Genomic DNA, 15,515 nt, shown 5'->3' with positions numbered 1-15,515 from the left:
GCCGCGAGCCCCAGGGAATGTCTCAACTCCATATTGCTGGATGCTCCCCAACTACTCACAAGCCCTTTGGGGCCCAGTTCCGCCAGGCTGTGTTGCCTCCAGATGCAGGGTCTTGGGGTCAGCAAGTCTCCATGGAGGCCCCAGGCCGGCCGACTGGAGCAACCCACCTCCCAGTCCGCCCACCCGCACCCACACACAGCTGCTCCCGACCAACCAAAGCCGCCCCCCTGCCCTGCAGCAGCCCCAGCAGCCACCTCCTGCTGCCTTGGCCCAGGCCCAGGCTCTTGAGATGAGGGAACTCATTGCTTTGGAGGGCAGAAGGAGCTCACAACCTCCCTTATGACTTGGCTTCAAGGCCCTGCCTGTTCCGCGCCTTCTCGGCCTGGCCTCACACTGCTTCTCCCTGCTAGGATGCTTCTCTGCCTTTTCCACAGGGCCTATCCCCTCCCAACCTCCCAGAACTCTTCCCAAACATTCCCGCCCAGGCAGATGACTCCTTCCAGCCAGTCCCTAACAACACACCATCCCTCCACTCTGTAACACTCAGTCTTGTACCATTTTTCTAGTTATTTCCCAAACACACCTTTCACTGTCCCAAAGATGCTTTAGAAACTCCTTCTTATTTACCTGGTAAACTCCTACTTATCTGTCAAATCCACGCTTTAAGCCATTTCCTCTGGAGGCTTTCTGATTCCCTACTCACTGAAAGCAAAACTGACTTCCACCACCTGGACACCCACAGACTGTGGACAAACATCTGCTGTACCGCCCCTCACATTATGACATGGTGTCTGCTCATAAACCTGCCTCCCCTGCAAGATGAGGGGCTCCTCCAGGGCCACATCCAGCTCTCAGTTTTCTTATCATTCCCAAATGACATGGGTGCTACCAGGACTAAATGACATGATACAGGGAGAACGCTCAGCATGGAGCTGGGAGAGCTGAGCAGCCTGTGAATTTGGGCTCTGCTGTTATCACTCACCCGTGCATCCCCACAGCCACACCAAATCCAATGCTTGTGGGAATCTGCTGGATTGAGTTGATGGGCAGGGGTGTGAGAGACTGAATACACAAACAGACAATGACCAAGCCAAATATAAAAATAGAACTCCACTCACAACCCGCAGCAGCCTGCCCAGGAAACCAACCCATGATCTACAGTAACTAGCCAGGACGCCAGCCTGCCATACATCAGATTTGCAGGAAGTCAGACTGCTATCTCTAGCAATCATTCAGGAAGCTAAACAATAATCCCTGTAACAACTGGTCCCAAATGGCCGGGACTCAATTAACAACTAACAGCTTCCCGATTTTTGTCCCCACTTCCAATTAAGGACCAACAAAAGAAAGCCAATATGCCCTCCTTGTCAATCGCAGAGGATGCTCCGCCTCTAGTTAGAACTCCCCCGTGCCAACAGAGAGTACCTGAAGTCTTCACTTTTTTCCACTCTACCACTCTGCTGCCTGCCTTTGAGTCTCTGCCGACACACAAGTGATGGTGACTGACTCCTTCGCTGTAGCAAGCTCCGAGTACATAGCCTTTGCTTTTCTCATTTGGGTGGACTTCGTTTATTGCCATAGGTGTGCCTCCTACACCTCTGGTCTGGCAGTCCCAGGACACACTCACTAAAAAGAGCTAAGACTTGAGGAAGAGGGGAAACAGGGATACAGGAGCAGAAGGGACAGAAGAGCCAGAGTGGGACAAGAGGACCCACTCTCTGCAGGGCCCACCTGCCATCAGACCAATTCCATGTGTGCCCTTGGCTTTCTCATGTCTTATTTTTTCCTTCCATAAAAGAGATGAAGGACATCAAGGGGATGGAATCACCTAGAGATGACCCACCCCTGCCAGGTCCTTGGGCCTTGCAGAAGAGTCCGCAGGGCAGCCCCAGGAGACATTGTGGCAGGCAGGGAGGAAGCAGCTTGTTCTCTCCCCAGCACCAAGGCAGCCCACCTCTGTCAAGCACCCAGAGGAGGACACAGCAGGCCTGCTGAGCTCAGCCAGGCCTATTTAAGCCTCCTCTTCACACATAAAAGTGGGCTTTTCTATTTGAAAGAGAAACCACAACAAAGGCTCAGGCCCAGAGCCATCTCTCAGGGTAGGGGGAGAGCCCAACGGGGTGCTCAGCTCCCACCCTCCCTGCTGCCACCACATCCCTCAATCCGCTGCCTCTGTGAATTCAATTAGCAGGCACTTTGTGATTCAAGGCAGCATGAGGGAGTCAGGAGCCACTGGCAGCAGAGAAGGAGTTCAAACAGCAACTTCAACAGACTTCTAACCAGAAGGTGCTACGTAAATACATTTCCGCATCCCACAGATGCATGGGCTAAGTAGCATTTCTCTGGCACCTTTCCCCGTGCCCTCTGGAGAGGGCCTACTTACTCATCCCACAAGGCTCTCCCCAAATGTCAAGCAGTTTCAAAGCTCTTGCATCCATACCTAGGCCCTGCCCATGTCACTCAGGAAGAATTCATTCCTCTTCCCAGCAGTCCCTTCCAGCATTTTGTCCATACCCATATCACAGCACTGGGTGGTGAGGACAATGTGTCCTGCAACCCTGGTCTCCTCAGGGGGAGACCCTGGTGGATTGGCCTTTGTTTCTGGGCCTCCGGACCTAGGTCTGGGAGACGCAGGTGTTCAAGGGAAGGTCTAATGAAGGAAAAGCACAAGTGAACTCTCCTCTTACCCAAAGGGCCTGACTGTGCCCTTTCTGGGGGCCTAGACAGCCCCGCCCTCCATTTTCAATCATTCTATTCTCCTCGGGAAAGCAAACATCCAATCCCAATTGGCTGAGTATAGCACTAGAGGACCCTGGGACTAACACAGGTGGCCTGGAAAGGCAGCCATGGCCTGGATAGTTCCAGACCTGGAAATCCTGCTCTAGGAGCCTCTCCCTGTCCTCCAAGTCATAGGGATTTTAGCTTTTCAGGCACAAATGCAACAAACTCTGTGAGCTTCACTCAGAAACAGCTATGTAGACTAATGCCTCCTCCTTGTCCTTCTGTTTGCACGGTGGCCTTTCCAGGTCCTGCCTGTAGCTCCCGCCTGAGCCACTGTCCCTGCACTGTGTTTACCACTTCATGCACCCTCTCCCTCCTGGGCTGTCCAATGCCCACACCTCCTCTAGGAAGCTTGCCCAGCCTAAAGTCAGCCCTATGAGATAGGCTTGCTCGGGTCCCTCATGCATCATCAGCATTTCATGTATTTCTTTCTCTAAACAGGATCTTAGACCCTTTTCATATCCCTATCACGTAGATCCTGGATGATATTCCCTTTCATAGGGACACCACATTCTGTGGATCCATTTCCCAGTTGATAAGACATTTGGGTTGTTTCCACTTTCCAGCTTTCAGGCTGTTATGAATAATGCTGCCATGAACATCCATGTGTAATGTGTTTTTGCATGGATGTATGGTTTTGTTTTTTTTGGTTTTTGTTTGTTTGTTTGTTTTGTTTTTTTGAGACAGAGTCTTGCTCTGTCACCCAGGCTGGAGTGCAATGGCACGATCGCAGCTCACTGCAACCTCCACCTTCCAGGTTCAAGCGATTCTCCTGCCTCAGCCTCCCAAGTAGTTGGGATTACAGGTGTGCGCCACCACACCCGGCTAATTTTTGTATTTTTAGTAGAGACAGAGTTTCGCCATGTTGGTCAGGCTGATCTCGAACTCCTGACCTCAGGGGATCCACCTGCCTCAGCCTCCCAAAGTGCTGGGATTACAAGCGTGAGCCGCTGCACCTGGCAACATGGACGTATGTTTTTACATTTCTTGGGTATATATGTAGGAGGGGAGTGACTGCGTCATATGGTAACTGTGTGCTCTGTGTTTAACCATTTGAGGAACTGCTTGACCTTTCTACACAGCGGCTTTCCAGCTGCTACTTGTATGAGGCTTGCCTTCAGTGTGACAGGACTAGGAAGAAAGTCTGTGTGAATTGCCTGTTTTCAAAGAAGTAGACTATTGTGAAGCACTCTTTAAACTGCATCTTCGCTGTTGAGTCTTTGATGATTCCAAAGGGACTTGTGGATTCTGCAAAGTCTCAAGGGCACTGCTATGAATGCCGGTCGTCACTGTACCAGCAGACACAATTCTGGCTAGTAGGCTGTGGCAACAGAGATGGTGCTGTTACAAATCCTTAAGTTCAGGGTGCAAGGGAGGGACAGGTGTGAGTTAATGCCTGTGAGGAAGGCTCCTGGAAGACAGACGGCAGGCTCTGAAGCCTGGTCTCCAGGGGAGACAGGTGTGAGGGCAAGGAGGCTGGAAGGGGGCATGGAGTTGGGGTCCATGTGAGTCTGGGATGAAGCAGGATCCGCCCCCCTAGGCTTCCTGTGCCCTCCGCAATTCTCCCACTCCACTCTTTCACAAACGTACAACAGGCGCCCACGCCATAGCTCTGCCACATGGGTCACTGAGCAGCAGTGACCTCTAGTAGAAGGATGGAGAGACTGCTCTCTGGAGAAGAGGGCAGGCACGGCAGCAGTCAGGCCACACTGCTTGTCCATCCAGAGGAACCATTTCTAGAGCATCTACGAGGCCCACCTGCTGGACTCCTGCCACCTTGATGCCAAGCACCTACATCCACATGCTCTGAATATGCCCAGCAGAGAAAATGCCAACATCGGCCAGGCACGGTGGCTCATACCTGTAATCCCAGCACTTTGGGAGACTGAGGCGGGCAGATCACCGGAGGTCAGGAGTTTGAGACCAGCTTGGCCAACATGGTAAAACCCCACCTCTATTAAAAATGTTAAAATGACCCAGGTGTGGTGGCACACACCTGTAATCCCAGCTACTTGGGAGGCTGAGGCAGGAGAATCGCTTGAACCTGGGAGATGGAGGCTGCAGTGAGCCGAGATCACACCACTGCACTCCAGCCTGGGTGACACGGCAAGACTCCATCTCAAAAAAAAAAAAAGAAAAGAAAATGCCAACATCCCTGGCATCTGTCACTCCTGAACTGAGAGAGCAACACAGGAGAACAACACTAGATTGGAAGGTGAGAAGGGGGCTCATTCAAGACTACTGGGAAATAACGACTCCCAGAGCCTCAGGACCCAAACACCCTGCTGGTCTGTTCAGAACAAGAGAATCACTCCAGGAACCACACCCTTGACCCTTGTTCAATCTGCTTCACGGCCAGCTAGAGGCAGAAGTGACCTAGAGAGTTCCAAGCTGCAGGGAGAACACAGGTCCATTTTCAAAGTCTACCCATGGGAATGACTTCATGGGTGTCGCTGACCAGGGACCAGCTCTGGTGGCACTCCCCAGACAGGGTCAGAGCCTGAGGGATGAGGGCTGGCCATGCCCTCCTGGCTGGAGCTGACCAGGGCCTACCTCGGAGCTGACTGAACGTGGTCATGAACTTGCTGGTGAGGGACTTAAGCTCGTTGTTAGCCAGGGTGATGAGGTGGATCTGGCCAGAGACATTCCGCAGGACCTTGTAGATGCCAATGGGAAAGGAGACCAGCTTGCACTCGGCCAGGTCTGCAGCCAAAGAACAAAGACAAACCAGAGTTATCAGCCACAGCTGCTCGAGAACTTGTCCCAGACTCACATAGACCCCACCTCCATGCCCCCTTCCAGCCTCCTTGCCCTCCCACCTGTCTCCCCAGGACCAGGCTTCAGACCCTGCCCTCCCTCTTCCAGGAGCCCTCCTCATAGGCATTAACTCACATCTGTCCGTCCCTTGCACCCTGAACCTGAAGATTTATGTTAGCACCATCTCTGTTACCACAGCCTACTAGCCAGAATCGTGTCTGCCAGCACAAAGATGACTGGCATTCATAGCAGTGCCCTTGAGATCCTGCAGAATCCACAAGTCCCTTTAGAATCATCAAAGACTCGACAGCGCAGATGCAGTCTAAAGACTGCTTTACAATAGTCTACTTCTTTGAAAACAGGCAATTCACACAGACTTTATGGTTTGATCTTCTTCCTAGTCCTGTCACGCTGAAGGCAAGCCTCGTACAAGCAGCAGCTGGGAAGCCGCTGTGCGGAACAGTCAGGCCGTTCCTCAAATGATTAAACACAGAGCACAGAGTTACCATATGACCCAGTCACTCCACTCCTAGGTATATACCCAAGAGACAAAAACATACGTCCATGCAAAAACACATTACATGTGGATGTTCATGGCAGCATTATTCACAATGGCCCGAAAGCCAGAAAGTGGTAACAACCCAAATGTCCACCAACTGGGGACTGGATCAGCAAAATGTGGTCTCTCCATGAAAGGGAATATCATCCAGCAATAAAAAGAAATGAAGTGGCCAGGCGTGGTGGCTCACGCCTGTAATCCCAGCACTTTGGGAGGCCAAGGCGGGTGGATGGCTTGAAGCCAAGAGTTCGAGACCAGCCTGGCCAACATGGTGAAATCCTATCTCTACTAAAAACAAAAAAAAAAAGCCGGGCATGGTGGTATGCACCTGTAATCCCAGCTACTCACAAGGCTGAGGCAAGAGAATCACTTGAGCCTGGAGGTGGAAGTTACAGTGGGCCCAGATCATACCACTGCACACCAGCCTGGGCAACAGAGCAAGACTCTGTCTCCCCACCAAAAAAAAATTTTTAAAAAGAAATAAAGTACCAATGTATGTTATAGCAGCTATAGCATGGCTGAACCCTGAAAATGTGATGCCAGGCAAAAGAAGCCAGTTACAAAGGCCTGCATATTGTACAGTTTCATTATATGAAATGTCAAGAATAGGCAAATACATACAGACAGAAAGTAGATTAGCCAAGGCTGCAGGGGATGGAGGGTGGGGGATTTCTTTGTAGGGGTAATAAAAATGTTCTACAATTGGGCGGGGCGCAGTGGCTCATGCCTGTAATCCCAGCACTTTGGGAGGCTGAGGTGGCCAGATCACTTGAGGCCAGGAGTTCAAGACCAGCCTGGCCAATATAGAGAAACCCCATCTCTACTAAAACTACAAAAAAAAAAAAAAATTAGCTGGGCATGGTGGCACTTGCCTGCAATCCCAACTACTCGGGAGGCTGAGTCATGAGAATCGCTTGAACCTGGGAGGCAAAGGTTGCAGTGAGCTGAGATCACACCACTGCACTCCAACCTGGGCAACAGAGTGAGACTATCTCAAAAAAAAAAAAAAAAGTTCTAAGATTGGATTGTGGTGATAACTGCTCAACTCTGAACATAGTAAAACCACTGAATTATACATTTTAAGTGGATGAATTGTGTGGCATGTGAATTATATATCAATAAAACTGCTATATATACATATATAATTATATATATTATTATATATATGAACAGCAGCAGACAGACACTAAAAGCATAAGGGTTCAGAAATTAGTCTGTCCAGTTCATCAAGGTGTCACACAAGTTCCCTGAGCCTCAGTTTCCTCATCCACACAATGAAGGTACCATCACGCCTAGCAGAGCTGTTGGGAAAAATTAAATGTAGTAAAATAATGACTAACAAAGCACCTAGAAGATACTTAGCAGGAATGCTACAAATATTGTAGCAGTCCTCCCCTTCCACTTTACCTCCTTTGCCACTGGATCTAATGCCTCTTTATGCTTTCAGGCCAGCTTCCATCTCATCTCTTCCAGAAGTCTTGTGGGTCACCCCTTTTGCTGGTGTCCAGTCAGCCCCCAACCTCGAACCCCAACAGCACTCATCGACCCTGACAGCACCACCTCATTTATGTCTCAGAAAACTCTCATCTTTTCCCCAAAGAGGCCAGGCTCTCCCAGGCTTCTAAGCCTTTGAAGATTGCTCCAAAATAAACATGTGAAACTCAATATTTCTATATGCCAGCAATAAAATATGGTTTTAAAAGATTCTGTTCCTAACAGCAACAATAATACGAAATACATGGAAATAATCACAATTGAAGCCTTTCTCCCTCATCTGCCTCATAGAATTTCCAAGACCCAGCTCAAATGTCACCTCCTCCATGAAGCTTTCTCTGACTGTCCTAAGCAGTTAGTTGCTCCATGAGCTGAGCCTCATATAATGCGAATAAGACCTCTTCGCCCTGTGTTGTATTAACCCCTTTTTGTGCTATTTTCCCAGTGGACTGGGAAGACCCCCAGAGCATAGTACCAGAAGTCCAGCAGACTCATGGGCAAGGCAGGGGCTCCAGTTGACCTCACAGATGTGGTTTGGGGGGAAAAAAGGGACAGGTGGGAAAAGGGCAAAAGTCCAGATGACTGAGGGTCCACAGGGCTCCTCTGCCAGGCAGCCTATAAGGGGTGTTGTTAATGCCTCCTCTGGTCCAGGGCTGCTCTTGGTAACCCAGCCCTGTGGCTGTCCAATGTCAAACATCAGCTCTTCTATCAGCAGGTGGGGTTGGCAGGAGAGACTGCTAAATCCTGCCAGGGAGGAACAAGTTCCCAAAAGTCAGGCTTTCAGAAGAGAGAGAGCAAGGGCTGAGCTGGAAGCAAAGAGGCACTGTGGGCTCAGAGCTTGGGGCAAGCTGGGGATTCTAAAAAGAGTAATAGTTCCAAACAACAAGCCCTCTAGTGCTCTGTGACAGATATATTAAGGGCTGGAAAGAAGTTTTGTTAGAGTTGTTGTGAATTACACCAGTCCCTTTGGGTAGGAGTAGGCAGATCTCATCATACATCCCAGGAGCAACATCAAAGTAATGGAAGAAGCTTTCCCTTTAAAACAAAGAAGAAAATAAGGATGTCTTTCATCACCAGTATCCCTAAATAGCATCATGAAAGTTCTTGCCAGGCCGGGCATGGTGTCTCATGTCTGTAAGCCCAGTACATTGGGAGACCAAAGTGGAAGGATTGCTTGAGCCCAAGAGTTTGAGACTAGCCTGGGAAACATAGTGAGACCCTATCTCTACAGAAAAAATTTTAAAACTAGCTGGGCATGGTGGTGTGTGCCTGTAGTCACAGATACTTGGGGGTTGAAGTGGGAAGAAGATCGCTTGAACCCAAGAGGTCAAGGCTGCAGTGAGCCTCTGTACTCCACTGCACTCTAGCCTGAGTGACAGTGAGACCTTGTCTGAAAAAAAGAAAAGAAAAGGAAAAAAAAGAAAAGAAAAGAAAAGTCAAGTCGGGTCTGGCCAATTAAATAGAAAGCACAGACATTGAAAACAGACAAAATGATTCTTAGGTGCATATGAAATGACTGTATAACCTCAGAAACCCAAAACAGTCATCTGACACACAAACATAAATTAAAATGGTCTCAGCAAAGCGGCTAATCAAATAAGCATGCAAAAGGCAATGATATTCCTATGCACCAGCAAGAAAATACAGTTTTTAAAGATACTATTCCTAACAACCATATAAAATATAGAAAAATAAGCATAATGAAAAATGTATCTGACCAATATAAAAAAAAAGTAGAAAAGTTCACAAAGATATTTGTTTTCGTTTTGTTTTGTTTATTGAGACAGGGTCTCGCTCTGTCACCCAGGCTGGAGTGCAGTGGCACAATCTCGGCTCACTGCAGCCTCGAACTCCTGGGCTTTAACGATCCTCCCACCTCAGCTTCCCGGGTAGCTGGGACTACAGACACATGCCATCAAACCCAGCTAATTTTTGTATTTTTTGTAGAGATGGAGTTTTGCCACGTTACTCAGGCTAGTCTTGAATTCCTGAGCTCAAGTGATCTGCCCACCTAGGCCTCCCGAAGTGCTAGGATTATAGTCACGAGCCAAGGCACCCGGCCCACAAAGACATTTTTTAAAATAATTTTGTATGTGAAGATATATCATGTCCATTGATGACAAGTCAAAATATTGAAACACTGGTTTTTTAAAGAAATTAATTTATATATTGTTGAATGTAACTACTACCCAAATCCTCACAAGGTTTTTTATTTAATTTTAAGTTAACTAAATGGTTTTAAAGTTCAACTAGGGAAATCTATAAGCAGGACCCTCTTAAAAAGGTGAGGTTATAACCAATATTATAAGCCTAAAATAATTAAAACAGAGGGAAAAATGGAAAATAGATCATAGGAAGAAATTATATAGTTCAGAAAATATAGTCCAGAAATAATGTCACAATAAATGCTAAAGGAAGCTTCACAAATAAACTGGAGAAGGAAGGATTAATCAACTGATGTCAGAATAACCCCTTAACAATTTTGGGAAAGACTCAATCTAAGAATCAAAATACATCCTAGATAGAATTACACTTTAAATATTTTTAAACCAAATTTAAAAAAGTAAACATAATTGAACATTTATACAACCTCTTAAGTGAGGATGACTTCCCAAATCTAGGAGCATAACAGAATCACAAAGGAACAGATCAACAAAACTAACTGCATTAAAAAAATATAAAACACTTAGAAGCTTAAAAAGAATAAAGCAAGCAACAGGGATCTGTAAATAGGATGCATACAGAGTCATCTTTATTACTGAAACTACTCAATATAATTGAATAAAGAAAAAATTAAGACCACTTGAGAAGGAAAGGATGTAAGATATTTACAAAGGAAAAACCATAATTAGTGAACAAATATATAGCTCCTGATGTGTTTCCAAATTGCTTTCCAGAATATTTATGCCAATTTACATGTAACCTATCCAACAAATAATAGAATCATTAAAAAGAAAAGAAAGCCTTGCTAAGTTGATCAAGGGAAATGGTATCCTGCTTTAATCTGCAATATTTTCATTAATGAGACTGATTATCTTTCATGGTTAATTAACTGTTTTTCAGCTAGGCGTGGTGGCTCACAACCGTAATCTCCAAGGTTGGAGGATCACTTGAGGCCAGTTCACAACCAACCCGGGCAACACAGCAAGACTCGTCTCTACAAAAAATAAAATACGGCCGGGTGTGGTGGCTCACACTATAATCCCATCACTTTGAGGGGCCGAGGCAGGGAGATCACTTGAGTTTGAGACCAGCCTGGCCAACATGATGAAACCCCATCTCTACTAAAAATACAAAATTTAGCCAGGTGTGGTGACGGGTGCCTGTAATCCCAGCTACTCAGGAGGCTGAGGCAGGAGAACTGCCTGAACCCGGGAGGCCAAGATTGTATCACTGCACTCCAGCCTGGGCGACAGAATGACAGAGAGACTCTGTCTCAAAAAAATAAATAAAATAAATTTGCTTGACATGGTGGTGCCTGTGTGTAGTCCCAGGTACTCGGGAGGATGAGATGGGAGGATCACTTGAGCCCAGTTCAAGGCTGCAGTAAGCTATGATTGCATCACTGCACTCAGGCTGGGCAACAGAGCAAGACCCTATCTCTAATAAAATAAAATAAATATTAATCAACCATTTGTTTACCCTGTGGAAAATCCTATTCATGTCTCACTATTTTTCTACTTGGAGCTCTGGCATTTTTTTCTCCCAAATGTTGGTAGAGCTCTTTAAATAGTATTATCAGCCCAGGTATGTTGATTGTTTCTCTTGTTGAATCATTCATGTTACAGAGCGTAGGGTTTTTTTCTGAAGCAGGACATAAAAACCATATGCACACTGTAATTCCAACTAGGTATAAAAGGATACATGCCTGGGAAAGACAATAGAAAGAAAAATAACCAGAATGCTAACAGTGGTTATTTCAAAGGATTTGAGCAATTTGTTACTAAAGTATAGTCTTCATGGTTGTTTACTTTATACAAAGTAAGTAAAATACCATTCTATATTTATATAAAACCATTTGCCAAGTATCTGTATACAGTGATACTTTACTTTTAAAATAAAAAATTAATGTATCATAAAATTAGCTATTTTTCTGAGACAGGATCTCTCTCTGTCGCCCAGGCTGGAGGGCAGTGGCGCGATCTCTGCTCACTGCAACATTCACCTCCCGAACTCAAGTGATTCTCCCACCTCAGCCTCCCAAGTAGCTAGGACTACAGGTGCGTGCCACCATGCCCTGCTAATTTTTGTATTTTTAGTACAGACAGTGTTTCACCATGCTGCCCAGGCTGGTCTCAAACTCCTGGCCTCAAGCGATCCACCTACCTCATGCTCCCTAAGTGCTAAAGTTAACTTTTATTGGAAAAAATAACCTGGAAAATTCACAGATAAATTGAGGGCAGCCAGCTCTTTGTCAGTGAGGGAAACAGGGAAAAGCAGGACCCAAGAAACACAGGAACTCTGCATTGGGCTGGGGCAGAGCTGTGAATAGGAGCTTTCAGGCACCACCACTCCCCACAGTGGGGAGAGAAAGTGCTTACAAATGAGGAAGAAGCCATAAAGCCATGCAAGTTATTTCCAAGGGTACTCAAAGCAGCCTGTCTTCCTGGAGTAGATCAGCCCGGAAATGTCCAGCCCACAGCCTCATTCCAACCACCTGGGCCATCCATACACCATCTCAACCTTACACCACCCACCCTTCCAGTCTCTGATTTAGGCAACATACAAGTGCTGGGCACGGCAACTCACACGTGGAATTCCCAGCACTTTGGGAGGCCAAGGCGGGCAAATCACTTGAGGTCAGGAGTTCGAGACCAGCCTAGCCAACATGGTGAAACCCCATCTCTACTAAAAATACAAGAATTTGCCAGATGTGGTGGCGCATCCTGTAATCCCAGCTACTTGAGGGGCTGAGGTGGGAGAATTGCTTGAGCCTGGGAGGCGGAGGTTACAGTGAGCCGATATCACACCACTGTACTCCAGCCTGGGCAACACAGCAAGACTCCGTCTCAAAAAAAAAAAAAAAAAAAATCCCAAAAAACAAACACACACACAAAAAACCAGCAACATACAAGCGGCTTCATCTGGCCAACTGACATGTCGCAAGACCATACTTCCCTAACACTAGAGGATGCCGAGGGCCTGGAATGTTGCCTCTGACATCTGCTTCTTTCTTTCACTCTCCACAAATAGCTATCGAGGCCCTCCTGTGTGCCAGGTACTGATCTGCATGGTATCCTGTGACTTACCTATGACTTTTTTGTGTCCCCAGGGATTCCATCTGTTTCCTCCATTATGTGACCCTTACAGTACCCACCAGAGGCCAGGATGCGTGTGAGAGAGGTGCACCCCCAAGCTCCTACCCAGAACAGCCTGGCTGCCACCGACAGCAAAGGCAATCCAGGAGTTCCACAGAAGGGCCCTGCTGGGAAGTGATACAAACACCTCATCCCAGCCCCATCACCAGCCACTAACACAGCATGTGGACTCTCACCCCTGCTGGGAGGAGAGGTCCATGATCTCCAGAACAGTTCTCCATGGTCCTGGGACAAGAAAATGGAGATCCAGGAGCAAATCTCTTCCTTACACAGTCATGTTCCCATCTGTACACAAGGAACAATATACTGCATGCCACACACCGGGGATGGGAATAATAACAACCATCAACAACACCACTTACTATTTCACATGTGCTATGTAAGTACGAACTATCCCCTCTGCACACAGGAAACTGTAATAAAGTGACTTGCCCCAGGTCATACAGCTAGAAGTGAGGACGGGGAGATTTGGATCCAGGTTAGGTGGATCAGGAAGCCAGGGATCCCAACCACTCCACTCTACTGCCTCCTTGAGTCAAAAACATGCCTAGGTGCCTGCCTCTAGGCCAAGCCAGAGAAAGGGAGTATATGCTGAACTCCCCCACAGGAAACCGAGGTCTTGATTACAAACTCCTGTAGGCCCTTCAAGTTTGGAGCCCTCAATGCCTCTGGGGAAAGGGGCCAACAGCCTTCTGCATGAGCCAGTCACCTTCTGTTCTCCGGAAATTCCTCTGCAGGTCTAATTCGGAGGTTGGGCACCATCTATACCCATTCTACCTGTTTGCAGAAGGAAAAAGCCCCATGAGCCCCAAGTTCAATGTTGGGCCCTGAGTTTATAGGAACAGACAGCACTGCTGCCAGAGAACACAGCCAAGATGTGACTGGAGGCCAGGTCCCACTAGGGAAGGGGGACCCCACCCAGGGAAGAGAAGATCCAGGCTGTAGGCAGGAGAGAGTGGTCCTCAAGGAGCTATGGGATGTCATTGAGACGCTCTCATTCTCTATGGGTCCTCAGCACAGACAGTATATAGTTCACCAAGGCATAAAGAAAAGGCTTCTGGGTGAGGACGTGAGGACCACATCAAGCAGCATGGTCAGGCAGAGTCCCCACAGAGAGAATTCCTAAACCAGACAGAGGCTGAGCTGGTGATCTCAAAGGTCCCATTCAAGTTAATAAACACAGGGCTGGGTGCAGTGGCTCATGCCTGTAATCCCAGCACTTTGGGAGGCTGAGGCAGGTGGATCACCTGAGGTCAGGAGTTCGAGACCAGCCTGGCCAACATGGTAAAACCCTCTCTACTAAAAATACAAAAAGTAGCCGGTCGTGGTGGTGCGTGCCTGTAATCCCAGCTACTCAGGAGGCTGAGGCAGAAGAATTGCTTGAACCGAGGAGGCAGAGGTTGCAGTGAGCAGAGATCGTGCCACTGCACTCCAGGCTGGGCAACAGAGCAAGACTCTGTCTCAATAAATAAATAAATTAAATAAATAAACACAGCTAACAACACTGAGTATTTGCTATATGCCAGTCACAGTTCTAGGCACTTTTTCTATATTAACTCATTTAATTCCTTTAACAACCTGAGTTACCCTCACAGCAGGAGAATGAGGCACGTGTTAATAGGTAAATCGTCCATGGTCATTGTGGTACAGTGATGGGATCAAAAAATCTGAATGCAAAGATTCAAAACCAAAGATTCAAGTAGGGTGACGAGTGGGGCAGTTTAAGCAGGACTTTCCTAATTTTAGCATTGAGAGTCTTGCATCCTGGGGAATCCCTCCTCAGTCATTGGCAGATTGGGATGTTTAGGGTCACCCTGGATTCAGGTGGATGGATGAGAGTTCTACAGACAAAAAGGAGAGAGGGAAGGGAACCCAGGAGTGAGCCACAGCATGAGCAATGGACTGTCACCCCTCTGGGACTCCCTCCTTGAGCTCTGCCTTCTTCTACAATTTCTCAGAGCCTCGCCCATGCTGCATGAATGCTCAGAGAGGAAGGCTCCTGGCATTGGAATCATTTAGTGCTAAATGATTAGCATCATTTTGGTGGTCACAGACCCCGACAGGGGTCAGGAATGGCGTGGTAGGTAAGGGGCAATGCCAGGCTCCTCCAGCACCATGTAGACAGCAGCTAGACTTTGCCTAGCAGCCCCAGCCGCTGACACCTGGGCTGCAGCAGGGAACAGAAAGATCCTTGGGGGAGGCGGTAGCAGTACAATAAATACAAGCTGCGATAATCCTCCTAATTATAATTATTATTGCAAGAAGACCAAACTGCATGTCCCCAAACTTCTAATTAGAACAGTTTTTTGCGTTAATAAAGAAGCCTTTTATTCAAATTGCTTGGGTCCTTTATTAAAGCTTATCTCGTTAATTCTAATGAATGCTTGATGAAAGGTAACCAGTGGGCAGAACCAGGGCAGAAGGAGCAAACTCCAAGAAGAGAGAACACTCAGCTGCAATTAAGGAGCGCCTGATCGAGCTTGCAAGGTGACTTAGAAATATAGAACTTTGACCCCCTGCCAGCCCCTGCTGAGAAGTGGGCCTGGTGACAGGGCCCAAGAGTGGGAAATGGAGAGGGACTTCCCTGCCAACCAAGTCACAGGGAC

General features: G+C 47.5%; 1 protein-coding gene across 5 annotated transcripts in view; it reads right to left on the bottom strand.

The window, feature by feature from the left end:
* The window catches only part of LRRC20 (leucine rich repeat containing 20), a 97,994-nt gene that overhangs the window by 46,916 nt on the left and 35,563 nt on the right, over positions 1-15,515 (bottom strand). For 3 of the 5 annotated variants that reach the window (XM_024254051.3, XM_024254052.3, XM_063727358.1), the window contains one exon: positions 5,335-5,484. The exons of the other annotated variants lie outside the window; for them this stretch is intronic. In XM_024254051.3, the coding sequence (XP_024109819.2) occupies positions 5,335-5,484 (150 nt within the window). The remainder of the gene's footprint in view (positions 1-5,334; positions 5,485-15,515) is intronic. 5 annotated transcript variants of the gene reach the window in all.

The sequence above is a fragment of the Pongo abelii genome, chromosome 8 (genome assembly GCF_028885655.2).
Source record: "Pongo abelii isolate AG06213 chromosome 8, NHGRI_mPonAbe1-v2.0_pri, whole genome shotgun sequence".
In the NCBI taxonomy this organism is placed as follows: Eukaryota; Metazoa; Chordata; class Mammalia; order Primates; family Hominidae; genus Pongo; species Pongo abelii.
This window is presented reverse-complemented; position numbering and strand designations above follow the sequence as displayed.